Source organism: Dermacentor albipictus, chromosome 1 (genome assembly GCF_038994185.2).
Source record: "Dermacentor albipictus isolate Rhodes 1998 colony chromosome 1, USDA_Dalb.pri_finalv2, whole genome shotgun sequence".
Taxonomy (NCBI): domain Eukaryota; kingdom Metazoa; phylum Arthropoda; class Arachnida; order Ixodida; family Ixodidae; genus Dermacentor; species Dermacentor albipictus.
The window spans coordinates 423,899,662-423,922,347 of record NC_091821.1 but is presented as its reverse complement, the minus strand read 5'-3'; the positions used below and the strand labels follow the sequence as shown (position 1 = coordinate 423,922,347).

At 49.8% G+C, this 22,686-nt stretch overlaps 1 protein-coding gene across 4 annotated transcripts in view; it reads left to right on the top strand.

The window, feature by feature from the left end:
- Window positions 1-22,686, top strand: part of RhoGEF3 (Rho guanine nucleotide exchange factor 3) — a 424,581-nt gene that overhangs the window by 383,168 nt on the left and 18,727 nt on the right. For all 4 annotated transcript variants that reach the window (XM_065425752.1, XM_065425737.1, XM_065425728.1 and 1 more), the window contains 7 exons: window positions 11,957-12,101; window positions 13,104-13,380; window positions 14,291-14,894; window positions 20,667-20,903; window positions 21,313-21,475; window positions 22,195-22,292; window positions 22,438-22,608. In XM_065425752.1, coding sequence (XP_065281824.1) covers window positions 11,957-12,101; window positions 13,104-13,380; window positions 14,291-14,894; window positions 20,667-20,903; window positions 21,313-21,475; window positions 22,195-22,292; window positions 22,438-22,608 — 1,695 coding nt within the window. The remainder of the gene's footprint in view (window positions 1-11,956; window positions 12,102-13,103; window positions 13,381-14,290; window positions 14,895-20,666; window positions 20,904-21,312; window positions 21,476-22,194; window positions 22,293-22,437; window positions 22,609-22,686) is intronic.

Below are 22,686 nucleotides of genomic sequence, written 5' to 3'. Positions count from 1 at the left end.
ACGTGCGGGGTGTGTGTGGAGGGGGGGGGGAGGGGGAGGGGGGGTCGTCCTCTTCCACTCCCCCCTACTGCTGCAACGCTCTCGCGCTTCCGGTCTGGTGTCGGAATGAAGTTTACGCGGGCTGAGGGAGACGTGGGTGGGTGGGTGAGTGGGTGGGTGGCGGTTGTGAGAAAAAAAAAAAGAGAACGCCCCACCGTTGTACCACGATGGCCGACTTGCGTGGCCGCCGCCTGGTTTGCTTCGGTTCGCTCTGGAATCGCGTTTGTTTTGAGAGCGAAGCCGGCCTCTGCGCGGTGCACGAGGGATCGTAAACACGCCGCCGCCGTGTGTGCCGGTCGCATTTCTTGTCGGGAAGCCAGTGTCCTCCTGCGCCTCTTCTTCTTGATCAAACAGCCCCAGATCAGTTTCGCCTTGTTTATTATTAATTTTTTTTGCGCTTTGTAGTTTTCGAAATTGATACGGTTTTCTTTCTCTCTCTTGATCGCGTCGCGTTGTCTTGCTTGAGCAGTAAATTACGGTTCAGGACTCCAATGAGAACTCCTTAAAGAAAGAAAGAAAGATGCTAGCGAAGGGACTGGAAAGGGTGTGGATTGGACGCTCTCCCTGGGGAGCTGTCATGGAGTGTGCGTCGCATCTTCGCCAATCGGTCTGCGCACGCGAGCGGATCGCGTCATTTCTGTCTTTCTCTCGCCCGTCCTGCGCAGAAGCGTCCCACACACACACACACGCACGCACGAACACATGCTCGCACGCACGCACGCACGCACGCACGCATATATGTATGTATGTATGAACTCGCGCCTTCGCCGACGACCTTAGCTAAATGATAAGACTTGAGGGAAAACGGGCAAGAGGAGTACACACGGAAGGATCTTTCACCTCCGCAGCTTCTTTCCGCTCGCCACTGCGTCGTTATTCTAGCCACCCTAGCGTCGTCTCGTCTTCTCTTCACGTTGCGTTAGTACTCTCATGACTGCCGGGGCCAGACGATCCGCATGTCGCCGTCTGGAAATTTATGGGGTTGTTTTAAAGTTCCAGGGGAAGTCGGCGACACAGACGAAATAAAGAAAGAAAACTGTCAGAAATGCAAAACACGCGACGACGAGCGCGTCGCTGCGTTTTAAAACTTCATACTCCCCGACGTCGCCATTCGCTTCGCACACATAACTGCCTCGGTTTCTGCTGTTTTACGTTTATGCAAGTTCACGCGCGTTCTGGTGCGAGAAGATGGCCTCGGCCATCACGTCTTCCTGCACTTTTCTGCCGAAGCGCGTCGCATGTACTGAGCGCGCGCCGCGTCGGATGTCTCGAGCGAGATGTATGCATATCCGGTGTCGGCAGTGGCTGGTCGATGAAATCTCGGGCGGCGCACGCATTACGGGCCGCGTTCTGAGCGCATCGGGGATTTTTTTTTCTGGCGCGCTAAGAACGACAGGAATCCAATTGAGCGTAGGAGAGAACACGCGGGGGCGCGTCGACTTTGCGGCGTTCACTTTCCGTTCTCTCGCTCGTTTCCTCCTCTCCCCCGGCACGAGAGTGCTCGCGACGCTCGCAGCACTGCACACAAGGACTGCATATGTGACACGCATCCGTCTGCACTCGACGCTTGCCATGTGCGACGCTCGCCGCATGGCTCGCAGTAGGCGAGCAGAGCAGGAACAGGATTCGCCGCAGCCATTTCCTCCCCAGTTCGCGCCAGCTCTGTGTGAGTGAAAAAGGCAGGAGGAACAGCAGCAGCTCGGGGTCCCTGATCCGCTTGCGCGACCTCATCCACGCGTCGGCGGCGGCCTTGCGCCCGCCCGCGCACTGCGACGGGAGAAGCGCCTTTGTTGCGGAGCCACGCAGCTCACAGGCGCCTCGCCCGCTGAATTGTTGTTCCGCGTGTTCGCCGCCGCACGCATGAGAGTCATGCCGGGGGGCGTGACGGGTTCGTGTCCGCCTGAATAAGCGAACCGTAATGAACCGGACCCGTGCGGCACGCGGCGACCGAAATGGCGTCCTGCTGCTGCTGCTGCTCCCGACGCCGCCGGCGCGCCACCGAAGCTTCGCCGCTGAATCGCGAGTCCATTAAGCGTTCCGGAGTCGACTGCGCGAGGCGCTTTTTCTCGCGCGGTCGAATCGGCGCTGCGTCGCCGCATCTTGCGGCCCGCTGTATACACGTAGTTAGGCAGCGCGCCCGAATTGGCATTTCTTTTCGAGTCGAAGACAACATCGGGACGCGAGCCGGCTTGTCATCAGCGGCCCTGCTGCGAAGCGGAGAAACGTGATTGCCCCGGATTAACGCGTGAAGAAACTGTTCCGTGTGGTTGGTCGGGGCCTTGAGGCGGGGGCCCCGTTGATGACTCCAGGGGTACAGCGACGCACTTGCAAACGCCCCCTCCTTTAGCCCTCTCGCTTTTGGATTGGCCGGTCCACGCTGTGACCACAGCCCATTGTCGCTTTGCTGAGATTTCGTGGACACAAGCAGAACGTATACGCGGTTGTTTCCTTCAGTCTGTCGGCCACTCTTCCATTGAGCCAATCAAACTAATATATACATAGAACACGCGGTGATGTTCTTCCTCTGACTGAGAAATAGTTACGCTGGAAAAACCGGACTTGCGTCGAGCTATGTCAGTCCCCTGAAACGCGCTTGATGAGCGGATTTTTTATCATAACATTAATGCTTTTCGTTGTAATACTAAGTGTGAAGATATGTGTGTAATAAACGTGACGAGTGGCTGTATACGTAGTAGCGACTGGGTTCCTTAAAACCGGATGTGTATACGTACACCGGGTCCATGCATCGACACAGCACCGTGGCGTCCGGCCCAGAAACTCGTGGCATCTCACCGTCTCCACTCTCTCGAGTCGGCTCGACGTGTCACGGGCGACCGATAACGTCCGCACGGAGCCGGATCGGACTCGCACCGCTGCCGACCGAACGTCCCGCGGCTTTCTTTCTATATGCGGCCAAACTATACGTCCGTACATGCTTCGCTGCTCGGAGCAACTACGTTTCGCGTTGGCCCTGTTTTGCAGCTTACAGTTTGGCTCGCATGATGTAACGCTGTCTGTATCGTACGAGACGCGTTATTTACATAAGGTGCCTCCCCGCTGCGCGATTCTGAGTCAACGTATTCGGCATGGCACGCCCCGGCGCCCGCTCGTGAAAAATGCAGCGAGGCTCTTGCATTATATAGAAGGGTCGGTTGGTAACGTGACCCGTGCATGCGCTGTTCGAGATGACGACGCTTCCTGTACGCGTTTTCAATGAACATTACACGAAAGCGTGAAACGGGTGGTCGTCGAGCGGTCGTATCTGTTCCTATATGCAGGAACTTGCATGTCTCCACGTTTCTGTGCTTGGTACGCTGTTTGCTATAACGTGATATAGTGACCCGAAACAGTGGGTATACCTGGCTATAGGACGTTCTTCTGCAGAGCACAAGGTGGCGGGTTCGGTCCCCGTGCCGCGGCGGCTCAATGCGAAAACTCTCGTTTACCGCAGTTTGGTTATACCCCATATTGTCAACATAAGGCGTCTAATATATATGCGTGGTTCGCCCTTGAAATATACAGGCGTCTCAAACAAAATCATCCGTGATTACAACAGGGGAGACTATGGCAGTATTAACAAAGAACTTGAGACTTTTCTTTCTGGCACCTTTCTAGCTTCGTTTTCTGCTCGGTCAGTCAACGAAAACTGGCTTCTGTTTAAAGAAAAGCTGTGTGCTTTAGTGGAAACGTATATCCCCCAAATAAGAATAACAGGCGATAGACAGAACCCTTGGTTCACCAAGCACCTTCGACGGCTCAGAAACAAGAAGAAAAGGCTATACGCAACTGCAAAGCGTACAAACTCACCCGTGGTATGGGACAAATATAGCTCATTTTTGAAAGTTTACTGTTCATCTTTAAGAGAGGCTAAAGAAAAATACTACTCTCAAGATCTACCTTCACTACTTAAAAACAACCCCCGAAAATTCTGGCAGGTGATTTCACCCAATAGTGGCTCACATCACATTTCACTAAATGATAGGAATCAAGCTCCAATCAGTGCCAAGGAATGCCCAGTCGTCTTTAATGAATTTTTTTCATCCATATTCACAATAGAAGACCATTCTAATCTGCCGGAAGTCACTGATCTAGATTACCAGTACATGCAATCCATCGATGTAACAGAGTATGGTATCACAGGTCTCATAAATAACCTTAAGTTGACTACTTCTTCGGGTGTCGATAATATTAACTCAAAAATTTTAAAGAATACAGTCACGTTATCTAGCAAATTCTTATGCAATATATTCCGCCAGTCGTTGTCATCAGGCCAGCTTCCCTTAGACTGGAAAATTGCAAAAGTGATACCAGTTCACAAAAATGGTAGCAAGAATTCCCCAGAAAACTATCGGCCTATATCATTGACAAGTATTTGCTGCAAAATGCTTGAACATATCATTGCATCTCACATATATCATCATCTGGAATCAAATAATTTTTTCTTTATTAACCAACATGGGTTTAGGAAAGGTTTGTCATGTGAGACGCAGTTACTAGAATTCACTACAGACTTGCATTTGAACATGGACCATAATCTTCAAACAGATTGCTTTTTTCTCGACTTCTCCAAAGCCTTCGACCGTGTGGCTCACTGTCGTTTAATTTCCAAGTTATCCGTTCTCAAATTAGACTGCTTAACGCTCTCCTGGATTCGTAACTTCCTCACAAACCGTCAGCAATTTACAGTCGTTAATAATTTTACGTCACCCCTTGCATATGTCAGTTCCGGTGTACCGCAGGGTAGCGTACTAGGACCCTTGCTTTTTCTTATTTACATCAATGATCTGCCCAATAACATCTCATCCTGCATGCGTGTTTTCGCCGATGATTGTATAATATATCGACCCATTCGCAGCCTTGATGACCATCGCATTCTTCAAGAGGACCTTCATCTCGTTACCAAATGGTGTGAAGACTGGCAAATGAAACTTAACTCATCTAAATGCCAACTAATGACATTCACGCGAAAAACAACAACTCATAGGTTTTCCTATTATATCAACTCAAATATAGTATCTCAGGCATCAGCATATAAATATCTAGGCGTAAATCTTACACCGAGCCTTTCCTGGGCCTTTCACATTGCAACTATATGCGCAAACGCTTCCAAATCTCTTGGCTATATTCGCCGCAACTTGCGTAATTGCCCGTCTAACATCCGTAAATTAGCATTCGTATCATTTGTACGCCCTCAGCTCGAATTCGCGTCCCCTATATGGTCTCCCTACCATGAATACCTAATCCACATGTTAGAAGCCATCCAAAACCGAGCTAGTCGATTTATTTCCCGAAATTACAGCTACCAGTCAAGCATTACTCAAATAAAACTCGACCTTTCACTTCAATCACTGAGTAGCCGACGTGACATAGCCCTCCTATCCTTGCTCCATAGATATGTTCACCAAGTCAAGCCATCAAACTTGCCACTGGAACGCGCGTCTTGCACATCACGACGACTTTATAATGATTTAAGCCTCACTCGCATTTATGGCAACACTAACGCATTTAACTTCTCGGCTTTACCACGCGCGATTCGGTTATGGAATTCGCTTCCTAATAGCACTGTCGCTCAAATGAGCAATGATAAATTCAGACAACTACTAAACCTACAGTCTTCATCATAACAAATATATTCATCTGTACATATGTCATGTCATATAATACGTGACTTTCTTGTTATTGTGGTTTCAATTTTGTTTGCTTTATGTACTCGCGCAATGTACGTTATTTCGCGCAAGTGTTACATTGCCTTTTATGTTAGAGTGAATTGCCCTTTTCACTCCTTTTCCGATAACGCTTTGTATTGATTTAGCGTTTTTTTTAACACTGTTTGGAAGCATGTGATCATTACAAACATTTTTAGCTCACATTTTTTAGCGCTCATATATATGTTTTCTCTTGTCATTTGTTCAATGACGCCCCCCTTACTCAATGCTCCCCTTGGGGCCTGTAAGGTACTTTGAAATAAAAATAAATAAATATATCTCATTTTGCACGTTCGGAATGGCAAAATCCGTAATTAATGGAAGTCTTAGGACAGTGAACATGTCTTCTGCCTCGAAAGCAAGTCAGTGACCCCGAGAACAAAAATAGCGCGGAAGTTGACAATTAACGATTCTATGGAAGCGTGCTGCAAGGTTTTAAGAACTCCGACCGCCGTTTAAGGTTCAGTTGAAGGGCGCTGCAGAATTGAAGTCGCTGCGCTGTTCCGACCACATGAAGCGGCGTCACGTGATCAACGGCGTCGTTTTAGCATGTGCAATGTTACGAGGAGTGGCATTAGATAACCTAATGGTGTTTTGTAGGTATAGCAACCAAACATTGTTCAGCGCCATATAAGACACTCAAAAAATACATATATAATTAAAACGCTATGTGGGGTTGAGCGGCGCCGCGCGTGCCTAAGTGGACTTGTGAAACGGCCGACGACCTGACCTTACGCTGTAATCATCACCATCATCATCACCATTATTATTATTATTATTATTATTATTATTATTATTATTATTATTATTATTATTATTATTATAATCAGGGTCAACCTCTTTTCATTCGATCTTCGTGGCACGTGGCGAAAGAAATTGGTTCGGATTATTCGACATGCCTCGAGCGTCTTTCGGTGACATATTGCGCATCTGGTCGAGTTAAACGGGCTTTGTATGCCGCCTTATCTCATAGACCGTCGTGGTGGCGTCTGTGTTTTCATGCTCAACAGTTCGCATTTGTCAATTGCATGTACGAGTATACAGGTGTTTCATTTAATTTGAGTGAAACTTTTAAAAAATGCAAATGCTACGTAGGTGGACAGAACCAGTGTAATCTTGTTTGCCGTCGCTTGGAGATACTCAGATTATTATTATTTTTTTTCATTCTGCCTAACTACATAATTAGTCTTAATTAATTAGTCAAGTTCTCAAATATTATAGTTAGATGAAAAGTGTCAATGAGAAAATTGTAGAGCGACATGAAAGACTCCCGATACAGCTTTCTGTTGCTCAGTTCGGGCTACATAAAAGTGTTTTTCCGAGTGTGAAAGAAGCCCGCGAATACACGCATAGTGCCACGAGCGGCCTGTCGCGCGGCAATTTTTTGCATGTATTCTCGGGCTTCTTTCGCGCTCGGAAAAACACTTATGTGTAGCACGTACTGATCAACAGGAAGCCGTGTCGGGAGTCTTTCATGTCGCTCTACAGTTTTCTCACTGACACTTTTCATCTAACTATAACTTTTGAGAAGTTGACTAATTAATTAAGACTAATTATGTAGTTAGGCAGAATGAAAAAAAAAATAATCTGAGTATCTCCAGGCGACGGCAAACAACATTACCTTGGTTCTGTCCAGCTACGTGGCATTCGCACATTTTTAAACTCTGGCTTAAGTTAGCTTCCCCGGAAAGCGCCTGTCTTACAGTGTATATGCACGCTTGTTGCATGTGAATTCGGGCGTCGCGCCTCTGTAGCTTTGTGTTTGCAGCGTATATAGCCAACCGTGACTCGTTTCTCTTCGGCACTCCTGCCCTGCTGCTGTAAAAGAGTTGCGTGTACGCCTCTTGTAAAGTGCTTCTCTCGCGTGTGCCGTAAGCGAAGTAGCGGAAGAGCACAGTGGTATCGATATAGTTCGCCTTTACTTTTTTTTTTTTTCAGTAACGGTTCTTTCTCCTGCGCCGGTATTCGCACGTCTCTATAGGGCGTACTTGGTGGGTTCGCCGAAGAGCATACAGTGTTACTGTGCGAGGTTTGAGATGATTAGAAGAGGTAGGGAGGGGGAGGGGGGAAGGAGAGCGCCCGTTTTGGAGCCTTTCTTATAGAACCGACGCATGAGTCATAGGCGGGCGCACACTTAACTGCAGGGACGCGCTTATTTTCGGCCCATCCGGCGTATTCCTTCGAATGGGTCAGTGCGGCCGCGCTCGGCTGTTCTTTTACGGTTCACAGGCGCCGCTGATTCGGACCTCGTCGGGCGATGCCCTCGCTGACGTTGCACCCTTAGCGTGGAAGGTACACATACCACCCAGCGTGCACTGACTGCATGTGTATGCCAGTTACTCGTGTTGGCGGAGCCAATATAGGCGACGCTTATGGGAGCGTAACTCGAAAGAGGAAAAAAGAAAAATGAAGAAGCGCTGTACACGATAGAAGCTGCTTCAGTACTAAATGCACAAGTAAAAAAACTGGAAACAGTCGGGACGCATTCTAAAGCATCACGACATGGCTGATGCACATTAACGTCATGAAAACACCGATAAGCATCTTAGTCAAGGAGCGAAATTCGCTGCGTGTCGGCCCATGTATATCCCACTGACTCCGAGATAATTGACCTACACACCTTGTGGCGATCACCTGCAGCTACGAGTGGTGGTTTCGCTTTGGTGCGTTCAGGTGTAGAGTCATAGTTCAGGGGCCGTTAGGTGTCAGCGCCGCAATCCAATTTCTTTAGCGCGTAGATGGCGTAGGAGATACTGCGGAGGTAAAGCCCTTTAAGGGCTTTATGCGGAGCGGAATAAAAAAGCAGGCCGTTTGCTAGGCTTGCTTTTTCCATTTCAGTACCTCGCGTCGTAGTTGTATACATTGTATACGTTTTCGTCGGGTTGCATTGCACAGCGTTATACGCACGCGGAACTGCATCGCGTCCGCTGATGTACAAGTTGTTCAGATGTAGCATGAAGACAGGCGTAGCTTTTCCGTGCGCAGTGTGCAGATCTGAACACACGCCTTAAACATCGTGCTCGCGTGTCTATACACTAAAGCACCGTGTATCGTCGCGACATTGTTATTACAGTCTCTTCTAAAGACGTGGATGCGTGTCACAGCGCAGCAGTTACCACCCACTACACGTTGTACCACCGACTACACGTGGGTGGTACAACGTATATGGGAAAACGTTCGCTTAACACTTTTGTAGGATTATGATGAAGTTCCCCTTCGACCACGTATAACTGGCCGCTTGGATCGAAGAGGACTGCTTGCAATGCTTAGAGTCCGTATAATAACCACGTGCGGACGCCCTGATTTGTTACAGTTCTGCGGCTTTCTCAGAAACGAAGCTTCGCGGTTGAAGAAAAATTTCGTCCTGGCCCGGGATTCGAACCCGAGACCAACACCTTTCCGGTAGGCGGTCGATGCTTGCACGCTTGCCTGATCTCGGGCTTGAGCCTCAAGAGTGCAATAAACATGCCGCGCGTATGTATGGCTTCAGCACCATCCGCGCGCGCCGTTCAAGACGGTGGCTGGACCCTGCGGGGTGGCCGCCGATAAATATCGTCCTTGTAAAGCCCGCTGGTTTGGTACGCGCCGTCGCGACGGCATTCACCTGACCCTGCCGCGGCTGCATGGCGCGTGTGTATACGCGTGACTGCATTTGCGTGTCTCTGTGTCCGAAGGGCGGGTTGCCGAGCTTGCTTCCACCGAAGTGTGTGTGTGTTTGTGCGCGCGCGGCTGGCATACCGCGGGCGATTCGCCCGCCGGCTTTGCAGCGTGCGCATGCACCGTTCTGCGCGTCCTCCTTGTGGTTCTACAGCATGTGGCCATAAGCCCCTTGGCGTTGTGGCGTTGCTTGCTCCTCTTCTTCCGGGGCGACCGTGATTGCGGGTGTTTGCGTTCACGCGCCATTAAAGCCCAGTGGCTCTGACAAGGGCAGGTGCATAGGGGCCACTCGCAGCGCCCCGGCGAGGTCCCGAAAGTGTGCCATGGCCGGGCCCGCTTGCTGCTGACGGCTGGTCGAATAAGATTGACACGCAACGGCTGTGGGAAACGGCGACGCGACCGCGTGCGACGCGTGTGGTATGCAGAGTGCCTGTAAGGCCACGTGTGAAAATATTATGGTCGAGTGTGGTCGCCTTTGCGCGCGTGGCCTCAGATGTCACGTATGTGCCGGGCGAAAACTGACGATGCTGTTTGCGATTCGAATAAGGCTACTCGCATTGTCACTATGTGTACGACGGCTGCCGTGCCGTTCCGTGAGGCCGCACGATTGTATGCTTGTCCATGTAGCTCATAAATGAACGAGATTCGCACCAGTGAATGCTTCAAAGTCGGTGTACACCTTCGTCAGTTGTGCTTCAGCTATCAGATGGGAGGAATTTACAACGCTTATAGTGTACATGGTCGCAGTTAGCCGGAGTTGTCACGTGCGGCGAGAGTCGCTGCGCGTTGGAGGACGCGGTTTTGGCGCATTTGGGTCTGAATAATCTGGACGTCCTGTGGATCCCTCCCTCGCGTTAACCGCTAGGGAACATCCCTTAATCTTACAAAGTGGCAAAAGAGAGAGAGAGAGAGAGAATTATTCTTGTTACGAATGAAATAAATAGTGCAAAAAGAGGAAGTAAATACTATTGCAGTGAAACTCTAAAGCAATACGTGCTGCCTCCAACAATTCTTTTTTTATTTTTCTTTCTTTTTTCGGAGAAGGTTGTGTTTGGTCGCTCAGTGGCAGTGCAGAGCAAAAGGTTGCAGGTTCAGATCATTGCCGTGTCCGTGATTCGACGTTGGCGACATAGGAAATGGCTCGTGTAGTTAGGTCCCGGTGCACCACTGTGTGGTCGAAATTGATCTTCTACTACCGTGCTTCTCACAGACCACATCACACGCAGCCTTACCACGCGAAACCCCATAAGCCATCGTTATTTTATTGCGATAGCAATTAGGTGGACACTCCAGGCGCATTTCAGCCCTCGTTGCCGCCGCCTCCGCGATGTTCCGTATAAAGTCCAACGGCGATAACATCGTCACCACGCGCCGTATGCTGTGTATGCCAGTAAAAGCGTGTGAGGGGGAGCCGACGATAGCGGCTCAATCTCGTGCACGCAAGGGAAGAAAGAGAGGAGGAAGCGCGCCGTCTTCCGTCGCGCGCGAAGCACCAAGGGGAGGGGAGGGAGCGGCCGCCCGGGCCAGATCTTGAAAGCGATACGAGATGGGTACAAAGTGCGCCGAATGCTGATAGCTTCGTGTGCGCTGTGTTTTTAGCGCTTAGTTTGCGTTGAAACGAGAGGCAGCGTGAAGGTTAATTCGCTCGCTGCTTCTGCCGTGCTTCCTCACTCCAGCGTTTTGGCAGCGAGTGTGCGTGGTCATCGAGTGATATGTGTTCATGTTTGCTTGTGCGCGTGTGACAACATGGTTGTTAATTTCGTTCGTAAGCGCATGTTCAAAGTTTATGCGGCCGATAAAACTACTAACTCTGCTTCGTATTGCTGTCTACCAATTTGCTATCGCAATCGATGCTTCGCGTTTCGGGCGAAACTGCGACTTTTTAACGCAATAGCGTTAAGGGCCCCTTGTCGCGGAAAATCTGGTGTCTGCTTCGGCGGCGTTGTCCGTTAGAGAAAAATAATCCCAAACCACGCAGGCCTTTCGCGTGGCGCAGAGGCGTTACTGAACTAGTTTAATTTCTCAAAGTAACATGCGTCAGAAAATTCGTAAAGTACGACTTACGCACAACCTGCAGATTTGATAGCATCAGATTGTAATTTGAATGTACGAAAAAACATAATTCTGTTACGCGGAAACTCACACACAAATCCCTTTTCCCGCTGTCGTTTGATGTCCGTCTTAGTAGGAGCAGCGCTCAGTACCTTGCGACACCCACCAAATGGCGCTCGTCTCCGCGCATCCGCGGCAGCGACGGCGCCAGCCGTGGGGGTAAGCTCGCCTTCGTGCATAGCGTTCGCCGTCAGCGTTTCCAGGAAAACATTATGGTTACATGACGTAAGCAACAGTCAGGGATATTTGAATGCTTTCGCGTTCCACTCTTAAAGGCGAAGCTTAAGCGTCCTCCAAGTTTAACTCTTTATGTTTTTCCTTTAGCACTTTTACTTCGTCACTAAGCACTTTTCTTTATGTGCGCACTCGGTGCGTGTAATTCGTACTCCCTCGGCCCTTCCTCATCAACGCCTTCTCTCTCGTTCTCCCATTGTTTGGTGCAGGACCTGAGCGGATCCATTCCCGAGAGCTGTGCGCCCACCGGCGACGTCTGTGCCCCCGCCGCCCCCTCGGAGCGGAGGTCTCCGCCCCCACCTGTTGGCCGCCGGGCATCGGCCGATGGCCTCGGCGGCTGCAATCCCCCGACGTGTGAGTGACTACATCGTCGGGACCTATGTTTTTGTGGTCACATCAGTGTCTGCTTTGTCCGATGAGCTAAATAGTGTACATTCCCGCGGAATTCGTTACGTCTAGCTGTCCTGACAACAAAGGTGGTCGAGTGAAGCATCATATTCTTACCGTAGAGGGCAGCAGTCCAAGTTTCAGGCGGCTCTGGGACTTAATGATAACGGAAAGCGACCGCCTTACGGGCCTTCAAGATTGGTTAGAAATTTTATTCACTGATTTCACGGAGTAAGGCTGATTAGTTGCGTCAGGAAATTAAGGCCAAACTTCAATTTTCGTAGCTTCGGGCTGAAGCTGACCGCCAGTACCGTCTGTGTGACGTCGCGAAACTTCCAAGTATCTTCTTGGGCCGTTTTTGGCGCAGCGGTAGGATCTCGAAGCTTGCTATATAGGGTCACTCTCCGAGTCCTTCAGAATGCATTTTATTCATTTCTTAGCGATAAACGATCAACTAGATCCGATTAAACGTTCCCTCATAATGTGTGATGTAAGATCGAGCTTCCGCGGAAACTTTTGGTCGGCGTCGTCACTTGTCTTTCGGTTTTGCGTTTCTCCCGCTACACGCCTGGTGTGCTATTCTGGACGCTGTCAAATTCTGGCATATTGTGTAATTCGCCACCTTGTCAGCTCCGTTTGGTTTAGAGGGCCGCGGCGGCTTTCTTTTATAAGCTCAAAATACCGCCATTACAGAATTCGACAATATGGCGGAATTTGACAGTGCAAAAACAACGCTCCAAAATAGCACCCCTGGCTTACCAACCTTCATACAACTGTAGGAAGAACAGTTTTTTGCTATCGCAGAAGCGTAATTTGAGAAAACAGCTTAGCTTAAATAGTCTTCATGAGTGCCCATTTGAGCGATAGCCAACGATGGGCGGAGACCCGCCGCTTCCTGTAACTAACGACCTCTGGCGGAGCGAATAAGTCTCAGGCTCTTGACGGTCCTCTGCTCTCCCTCCTTCGCAGCCCCTTCACGGACCGTGCCTCCGCAGCTGTCGTCGCAACATGCGGCGCAGAACGACGCCGAGGCATCACAGGTCGGCGGCAGCAGTAGCCGCCGCAACAGCCGCTGTTCCCTGCCGTCGCTTCCTTCTGCACCCGCGCCTTCGGCGAGCAAATGCCTGCTGCTCGGGCGGCCGGGCAAGTTGATCCGCGACCGGCCCATCTCGCGCTCCGAGCGCCACCTGAAGGCAGCCAGCACGCCCGAGTTTCACAGCGGCAGCACCGAGGACGTCTGCTGCAGGTCAGCTGGCGGGGCCGCCGACCCGTTCCCTTTCATTCACCACACGTGACCGCTCGCGGGAGTTGGGAAGTCGCAGACTCGTTTGTAATTCGTGAATGAGGCTTGTCGAGGCATCAACACTGAAGTGCATGAGTAAAGTATGACAGAAATAAGCATGCTAAGGACACGGGGCACTTCGTGATTTTCTTTCCGTGTGGCCCTACTGTTCCATTGTGTAATGCCGCCTTCTAGTGGTGCGCTCTTCCACTCCTTTAGACAACGCCGCATCGGCATTTCATAAAAGTTTAAGATTTCTTTTACTCTACGGGCGCTTGAATAATAATGAGGCATTCCAATCGGTTTGTGGGCGACCCTGTAGTACACTGGCTCAGACCGCCCTCAGCATAAAGGTCTCTAACGCTTGGCTCCGCTTCCTGAGAACGTTCGGAGTTTGTGACACACTTGACTGTTCGCATGCTGCATAGCATGGTGTTCACAATTTCTTTTTTCGTTTCTGGTCTCCTTAGGTTTATTAACAATCTATACCTTTTTTTCTTCAGTGCAGGGTAGCCAGTCGGTTTTACACTGGCTAAACTCCCTGTCTTTCCCTCTCTTTTTCCCCTCTCTTTCTCTCTAGTACATATGAAAAGCAGACAGGACAAGCGGTACCTCAAAGATATTGAAAAGGCAGGTGTTTCTATGTTCCGCTTTCAGGAACTTAACTCTCGGTTTATGCACTTTCTTTTGTGTATATATAGGCGGTTGAGATTATTGGCACCGCCAAAGCAGCGATTGGCAATAGTTAACTTTTGTACAGGATTGTTGAAAGACGCGACAACATTCGGGGTGCCGAGCTTGGAAATGCCTCCCGGCCAGCCCTGCTTCATCCGAGTGCGCGGCACGTCCCGCCGCTCCTGTCTTGTCATTGCAGGAATGTGCGCCGGCCCTGGTCCCAGCTGTACAGCGACGCGGAGGCCGAACAGCTGTTCGCCGCGGTGGGCAGCATGTCCAGCCTGCACCCGCACCACGAGCGACAGCAGCACCCGTCCTCGCCCCCGGACGGCCACCAGGGGCTGCCGCCGCGCTACTCCTCCCTGCGGGCCTCGAGCCCGCGGCTCATCGCCGACAGCGTGCTGCAAAAGTTCCGCAAGACGTTCTCGCTCCGCTTCCAGCGGAACCGCAAGGGCTCGACCACCTCCCTGCCGGCCGTCTCGTCGGCGCCGTGCGCGGCGCCCGCGGAGCCCGCGTCGCAGCTGGCCAACGGCGGCCACGGCAGCGACGACGACGGCGGCTGGCCGTGCGGATGGCAGGCGACGCCGGCGTCGCATCCGCCCGCCGCCGCGCCGACGAGAGTGGACGACGAAGAAGGAGAGGGCGGCTTCCGTCCGGGTCCCGCCATTCTGCGGTGTTCGCGCGAGGAGCGTCGCCTGCATCGCAAGAACCGCGAGCTGCGCGGCTCCAAGTGTAGCAGCGCCGATAGTGGGATCCAGCTGGAGGCCCCCGGAGGAACGGTCGCCGACCAGCAGCTGTCCGAGGTGGGCGCAAACGACTTCTGCTTTTTACGCGCTCGCGGTTCGATGGTTCGGTTTTCTTTAACCAAGGAGAAACAAATTATGCGGAGTGGACAGCGCGTCCCAGGAGTGAAGCCCCGCGTCCTATTCTCCACGTTGTCGAATTCTGGTGCGATGGCGGCGTTTTGAGCCAATCAGAGGCGCCGTAGCGGCTCTCTGGGCCAATCAGAGCCGACAAGATGGCGAATCCGACAATATGGCGCAATTTGACGATGTCTGTGACACGTCTTGAATACCAGCCCCAAACTAGTGCCCCTGTAGCTTGGGCAACGGAGTACTAACACACTTTTAAGAAGTTGTAGGAACTCCATCACGGGCTTCTGGCACATCAAAGTATCGCACTTGGGGAGTGTGAAGGCTGGAAAACGGAAGCTTCTTTAATTTGATACCAAAGTTGGTCTAGAAATACCGGACCTGACGATATCGACGTTATCGTGACGTCGTGACAAATGGTAACTAAGTTTGCTGACGTCATGTAGCAACAAGGTTAGATGTGATCACGCTGCTCAAGAAAGTAAATTGCTGGCTCACCCGTAATCGAGAGTAGATGTAAGGATGAAAGTGCAGACAAAGCGGAAGATCGCTTGCCCTCGCTTCCGCAATGGCGTCACGTCGAAAGCAGCTGGCCGACCAACGTTATTGGCTTATTTCGCGATCGCGAGAGCGTTCTTAGTTATACATAAATGCTCATTTTCAGTTAAATAAATGAACAATCCATATTTCCGCGATGCCAAAAAGACAGAAAAAAATCATTTCATCTTTGCATTGCGCGTGGCTGCGTCAGCTGCGCGTGGCATCCGAGATGGCGGTGGCGTGCCGAAGTACCCTTGACCGCCACAGTGTTGTGCCCCAGGGAGCCCTTTCACCGCGACACTCAAGTTTTTGCCGGGCCTTTACTCTCTTGGCTTCTCCGCTGTGTACCTTCCAGAGCGCTAGCGGTGACGAAAAGAAAGACAAAGCCAGGTATAGATACAACAGCTCCACCTACATATACTTGAAGAAGTCGAACAAATTTTTTTGTGCCGTGAGATTCGTGAGACGTCATTTGATAGTGAAGCAATTCTATGATTAGCTAAAAGGTATTTGAAGGCCCCTTTAATAGAGAAATTCGCGCGATTGCATGCATCCATTCGAGTGCAAAAAGTGTGATCGGTAATCTTTGCAATATTACGTTTTTCTTGTATGTCATAAGGTGCGAGACTGTAGACGTGCACTGAGAAAACGGCGCGGATATAATTTCTTTTCTTTTTTTTTCACGCTAGCCGATTGTTTTAGTTTGTTCCATCAGGCACCCTAACTTCACCTTGGTGCAGCAAATGATACGAAACTTTGGGTGATTCAACATCGCAGGCAACTACTTCTCGCGCTATTCAGATATTTTTCTTCGATGAAGAAAGTAAATATATGATGTGAGAGGTTGAGAAGTGATTGCGTGAATTTCTGATTGTTTATCAAACGCACTGCAGCAAAATCGCAATGTAACATAAAGATCCAGTGAAACGCGTGATCGGGAAGAAATTGGGTTTTAAATGCCCTCTATTCCTAAAACCAAACACCATGACACACACAGAGAGTAACGAATATGGAAAGGGAAATATTTCTGCGTTTCATTGTACCTGCAGGCTTTGTCAGGATTGGGGGCTCAATCCCATCGTCCGTGGTCCTTTGCCAAGATTGGAGTACGGCATGAATTCGAAGGTAGCTGGCCCATGCCGTCGTCCAACTTATTTACGCTGAGGTCGTTGGTGAAGTGAAGAACTGTTTCTCATCGAGAACGAGGAAAAGGGTTTATTTACAGAAATTAAATCAGTCTAACATGACTGCTTGAGAAAAAGAGTAACAGTCCAACATGACTGCATGAGAGAAGTGACTCAGTCTAACATGACTGCTCAAGAGAAGTGTCCTCAGCATTCGCACAACCACAGTTTTTATACACTCGATCCGCCGGTCATACGACGCGGCGACTGTTCGTTTACTCATCACCAACTCGCCGCTGCTCTGCAGATCAGTTTACAGACACAAAGGCACACACATTCCGAAGCCCAAACGACGGCGTTGGAGGGTTGCCGTTCCGGGAATTATCGGTGCCGATCGAGGGTCGCTCGTTGTTCTGCGCCACGCCGAAGCGTGAGAAGCACAAAAATACGTCGTTCCCGCGGCAGCTTGTCCATGCGTGTCAAATCAGCTCCGCGTTGGGGAACTCCGGAATCATTGTTCATACACCGAACTAGTTCCGTCACAATGTCGAAGGGGCTGGAGGAAGGAGGCGGATTTCACCACAAAGGCCGCTTCTTCGAACGCCTCCCAGCTGCAGCGACGGTGAGGGGGAGATGCGCGTCGTGTCGCCCTGTCGTAACTGTGTGGCAATCTTGTTTGGCAGCTCGCCATTCTTAACAGCTTACACGTTCGACAGTCGCGTTTGCGGGGCTTTCATATATCTTGTTTTACAGGCGTCGCAGTGCCGCAGGTTAATGGGGTTTAACATTTAGACATCGGGACTGATATTTTCTTCTCTCACCAGGTAATTAATTCGGAAGCTAGTTGAAGTCTTTCGACCATCAACGCCCTATGTTTACACTTCGTCAAAATATTCTTCCGGAAGAGCGAATGCACCTTCGCCGTGCGCAGACTGTGGAAGTGCCATCTCTTTTCAAACACGATTGTGGCAGTGCTCCGCCGCGGTCCCGAATCTTAGACACTGTTACTTGCTCTGTCACATTTCGCAGTGGTGTCGTTTTGAGCCAATCATACAGGACGTAGCTGTCCTGTGAGCCAATCAGAGAAAACAAGATGGCGATTTCGCGCCATCTCAAGGCGAGAGAGCCGTCCCCTACTGCAGCTGCGTGTCAACAGCGTTGCTCGCGTGTGCATGCGCTGCTCCCGAAAAGTAACGAAAGAAACAACGCACAGACGGATCTAAAAATAGCCGTTGTATCAGCGTTTACCGCAGTTCTTTCTCTTTTCGTTTTAAAAAATTAAATATTTTCACTTATTCCTGGTAACAGTTTCACAGATTGCTGGCGGAAAACTCCTAATTATTATTTTTTAAATGCGAATCACGCAAACACTGCGAAAAATATTGCTATAGTTGTCACAGCGTTACGTGCGACGTATGAAACGGAACATATTATTCAGCACGGCCTTGGTGTTTGGGGCTCGACGCAGAAGCAACTGGACAGCAAATGAAATGGAAAGCCCTCCCAACATTCCTGCGCGCACGCGCACCTGGTACCTTGTGTGCCGCGTGCTCCATTTACGCGAGATGCTGCGACAGAAATCTCTCGTGAGGTTGGGCTGTTCTTTTTCGACTAACGCAGAGCTTGCAAATCGACCTTTCCTGCCAGACGTTCTAAGACCAGGAATCAGTGGCGTAGCTAGGTCGTCTGGCACCCGGGGCCCATAGGTCTTCTGTCACCCCCCTCCCCCCCCGGGTGTAGCCAGCGGAAAGAGGAGTGTCTTCAAACGTGTATGACACCCCCCCCCCTCCCCCCACTGGCCCCTTGCACCCGGGGCCCACGGCCCCCCGGCCCCCCTGTTGCTACGCTACTGCCAGGAATGCTGTTGCGCCACGTACGCGTTTTCTTCTTCGTCGGGGACTACCTTTCCAGTTTTCTAGTTTGCGTCGTGCCTCGCGTGCTGTCCTGCGTTGCCATGAAAACAACGAAGGCAAGTGGAGAGGGCATCGAGGTAGAGTGCACACTCCAATAGAGGGCACACGGGCGCGAGCTCCTACGGCGCGGCATACATCGTGTCGTAAGCACGCGATGGCGTGACGCGAGGCTTAGCTCAGTGACGCACGTTACAGCCGCGTCGTCGGAGGAACGTACGTCGCTAGAAGATTGCGTCTTTATCAGGTGGCGTAGCTGGTTCTGTTGGGGATGCGAGCATTTTACGACCCAATAAATAAATAAATAAAAATAAAAAAGCGAAAGCTGAAAGACGCAGCAAGCTGATGGGAACGGTTTTGCCGGTGCCGTTTCGCGTTGGCGTGCTCGGCGCTTGCGTTGTTGCTTTCGAGGCGCGGCGAAATAACCGCTTGAAAACGAATGGCCTTTGCTGCCTGTTTGTCAATAAACGAATCTATTTTTTTGTTCCGCATAAGATTTAAAATACAGCCGCAAGACGAGGCAGGAGCGTTCTGTACCGTTGACTGGAAGCACTATTTCCGAGCTGTCTTTCGCATCTGTTTCGTATTCACTGAGCATTGGATCCTCTTGCGTTTCTGTACAGCGTCATATCATCGCCAGGCACAAGTTCCCCCTCCCCTTTTTATTGCGATATCAATAATATGGACACACTAGACAAATTTCTGCCGTCGGTGTCGCCGTGATGTTCCGCATAAAGTCCAAGTGCGATAACATCGCGGCCGCGCGCCGCGTGCTTAGATGCGAGCGAGAGCTTGCGAATGTGACCCGAGACGTATGGGTTTCTGATGCGACAGTTTCTTCTGGCGCTAGCAAGGGAGGCAGGCGGGGAGGGGTGCGCGCCGGCTTCTCACGCGCGCAAGGGGGGGGTTCGAAGTGTGAGATGTGCGCGCGATAGAATGGAGGGGGGGGGGGGGGAGAGTTGGCAGGTTAGTGCGCATCTCCTCTTCTACTGCAGCTGCGGCGACCGAGGGTGGCCGTGCGCGTCCTATCTCGGAGGCAATCTGCGCTGGATCGAAGGCTAGCCGGCTGGATATGGCTGATGGCTTCGTGTGCGCTCTGTTTTCGCGCGCCTAGTTCGCGTTGATTAGGAAGGCACGAAGGGGGATTCGCTCGCCGCTGCTGCCGCTCTTCATCACGCCGGCGTTGGGACACCGAGTATTCGCGATCGTCGAGCGAGATGTATTCGTATTTGCCTGTGCGCGCGTGATAATACGTTCTTGTTAATTTGGCAAGCGAATGTTTACAGAACTTTATGCAGCTGATAAAACGACTAACCTTACTTCGTATTGCTGTCTAAAAATTTGCTATCGCAGTCAGTGCTTCGCCTGTCGGACGAAATTATGACTTTTTTCCTCTTCATTTTCAGTCAATTTTTCTTTGTCTTGTTTGTTAGCTGTCGCACTTCAACAGTGGTGGCCTTGTCATTACTTCTTTTTAAAGCTGTGTTTGATAGCAGTGGCCGCGCATTGGCACTCGATTTTCGCTGGGTCGCAAGTTAATGGAGTGACCCAAATATCAAATTCTGATTGCATTTTACGCCACCTGTAGGTGCCATAGATGATGCATGTCTGCATTCGCCATGCGGTCTGAGATGCCATGCAGAGCTGCACTTCTGTACAGTGGACGGGCTGTGCCACTGTGCTTACGGTTCATGCTGTACAGCGAAGCCTTCTGTGATACTTTTTTCTTTCTCTCTCTGCATAACATTATTTCGATAATTGCTGTTACATTTCCAGAGTACCATGAGCAAACACACCTTGCACTAACAGCACACCTAACATGCCAATATATCGTTGCAATGCTATATTGAGATTTTCTTTATTAAAAGTGATACCTCTCTATCTCTCTGCATATTAATTTAAAGTGTTATATTGTTTTCTTTGTTTCCCTATCATGTGGGCATGCTGTGTTACTGAAATTGGCAAACATTAAGGCCTGTTGATTTTTCTTATTGCTATTTGTCAAAGTTCATTGAAAGTAAAGCGCATATCCTACCAATTTTTGTTTGCTCTCTATCTCTATGGATGTTATCTGTTGTGACATTGTAACACTTCCTGTCTGTTCTGCCTATCTTACCCTCCCTTTCCAGGCTGATTCCACAGATGACAGCAGCCAAGCCAGCATTCAGAGGAAGGCCGAAAGCATATCGGCAGTGATCACAATAAATGGCGTCACCTGCTCAGGTCGTCAGGAGTCATACTCTAGTCTTTCACAAGCCAGGGCCGAAGCTGAATCCACTCTGTGTGATGACAATCAGCTCCCAAGCTCCCCGCACTCCGGCTTTAATGTGCCACCATACACACACAAGCCACCTTCCTTCGACAGGGTAAGTCCGCCTTGTCTGGCTGACTCTGCCTGTTGTAGTTTGCTGTCTTAATATTGGTTCTAAAAAGGAGTGTTAAGAACTAGTAAACTGTTCTAGCCACTTTGAGTCGGAAATCTGCAAAGAGAGGGTGCCCCATTCTTACAAATAGAATCGTTAGAGCTAGGCAGCACCGCAGAGTTATGTGAGAAAATTAAGTAAACTTTGCCTAACTGCATTTTCTTTTATGTTGGAATGTAATTTAAGGAACATTTTGTCAGTGGTGGACAGAAATTTACCAATTACATATGCGACATGTTGTGACATGTCATGAATGTAATCTTTCATGGAAGTGTAATGCCAAACTTTGGAATATTCCAAGACTTTACCACTAATGTTCCTGAATTGTCTCTTCTTTTTCTCTATCAAACAGCAATTTTCAACACCACCACCAATCAAGACAAGGATTGAGCGAAGCCGCCCCACACTGCGCCGGCAAAAAGGTCGGGGTGCTCTTCGGAGGTCTATCAGCCAGCCACTGGACCTTGAAAAGTCGGATAAAAATGACTTGGCACAGAAGGAGCAGCTTTCTCACGGTAAGCACGTGCTCAGATCTGATCAAAAAATAATTTATTTGAAGGAGCTGGTGGCGAATTTCAACTTGCTTCATAAAGGTACAACACACATGTCATGCTGTCTTGGCCAGCACTGTTAGATGTGTTCTGTTTTGTAGACAGACAAAGCGGGCCATGTAAATGTAAAAGTTGTGGGACTAGTATTTGCCAAAGCAAGGCTGATGTTGCAAGCAGTCATGATTAATTCACCATAGTTTACTGTACTGACTGAGCACTTTGCATACTGCTGTATGTTTTGGGAACTCCAAATCTGGAGTGGGTTGACTGCTTGACAACTTTGACTAGCTTGACATTGTGCTAGTTTGTAATACACCATGAAAAATTCTTGCACTGCTCAGACTTCCATACAGACTGCAAGACGCATACAAATACAGACAACAAATTTAAGTGCCAGCTTAACAGCATCTCAGAAACGCATCCAACATGCACTACACTGTTTGTAATCTGCAAACATGTTGTGCTGTCTGTGCAGACAATGAATGAAATGCAGGAATGTGGGACAAGCCCTGAATATCAACTATTGAAAGCCGGTGCTTGTCCTCTATTCTCCTTCTGTATCCGTTGCTGTTGCGCACTGTATATCATATATAATCAGATCAAACAAACTAAATATTCTTATAAACCAACCAAGTAATCTGCTAAATTGCTGTTTGTCGCCTTTGTATCCATTTGTCCTTTAGGCTTGTCAGACCAAGAAGCCTCAAGGAACCCCAGCACAGCTTCTTCAGAGGAGGATTTCTCATCTGATGGAGAGTCCTATTCCCAAATTCCCAAGGATGTAAGTAACTTTCAACTGGTCGAAGTCATACAGTTTGTGCAACCTTGAAGTTGTACATTATGTGTAGAAGTCATCTGAGTTTTCTGGTGATTTATTTTCTCTATAATTACGTCTTTCTTTTTCTTCTTCCTTTGCTTTATTTTAGTATGAAGGTGTCACGTATGTTGAGGCACTTTGGGACCACGTGACCCTAGACTCGGAGGAACTGGCCTTCCAAGCCGGCGAGGTGATTGAGGTGACTGACATGTCTGACAAGGACTGGTGGTGGGGATCAGTCGACCAGCGAAATGGCTGGTTCCCAGCAGCATTTGTTCGAGTAAGTAGAAAGTCACATTTGTCGTCTGTCATGGTCTTGGCCGTGAGTTCATGGCCAAGACCGCCAAGGCCAAGGGCA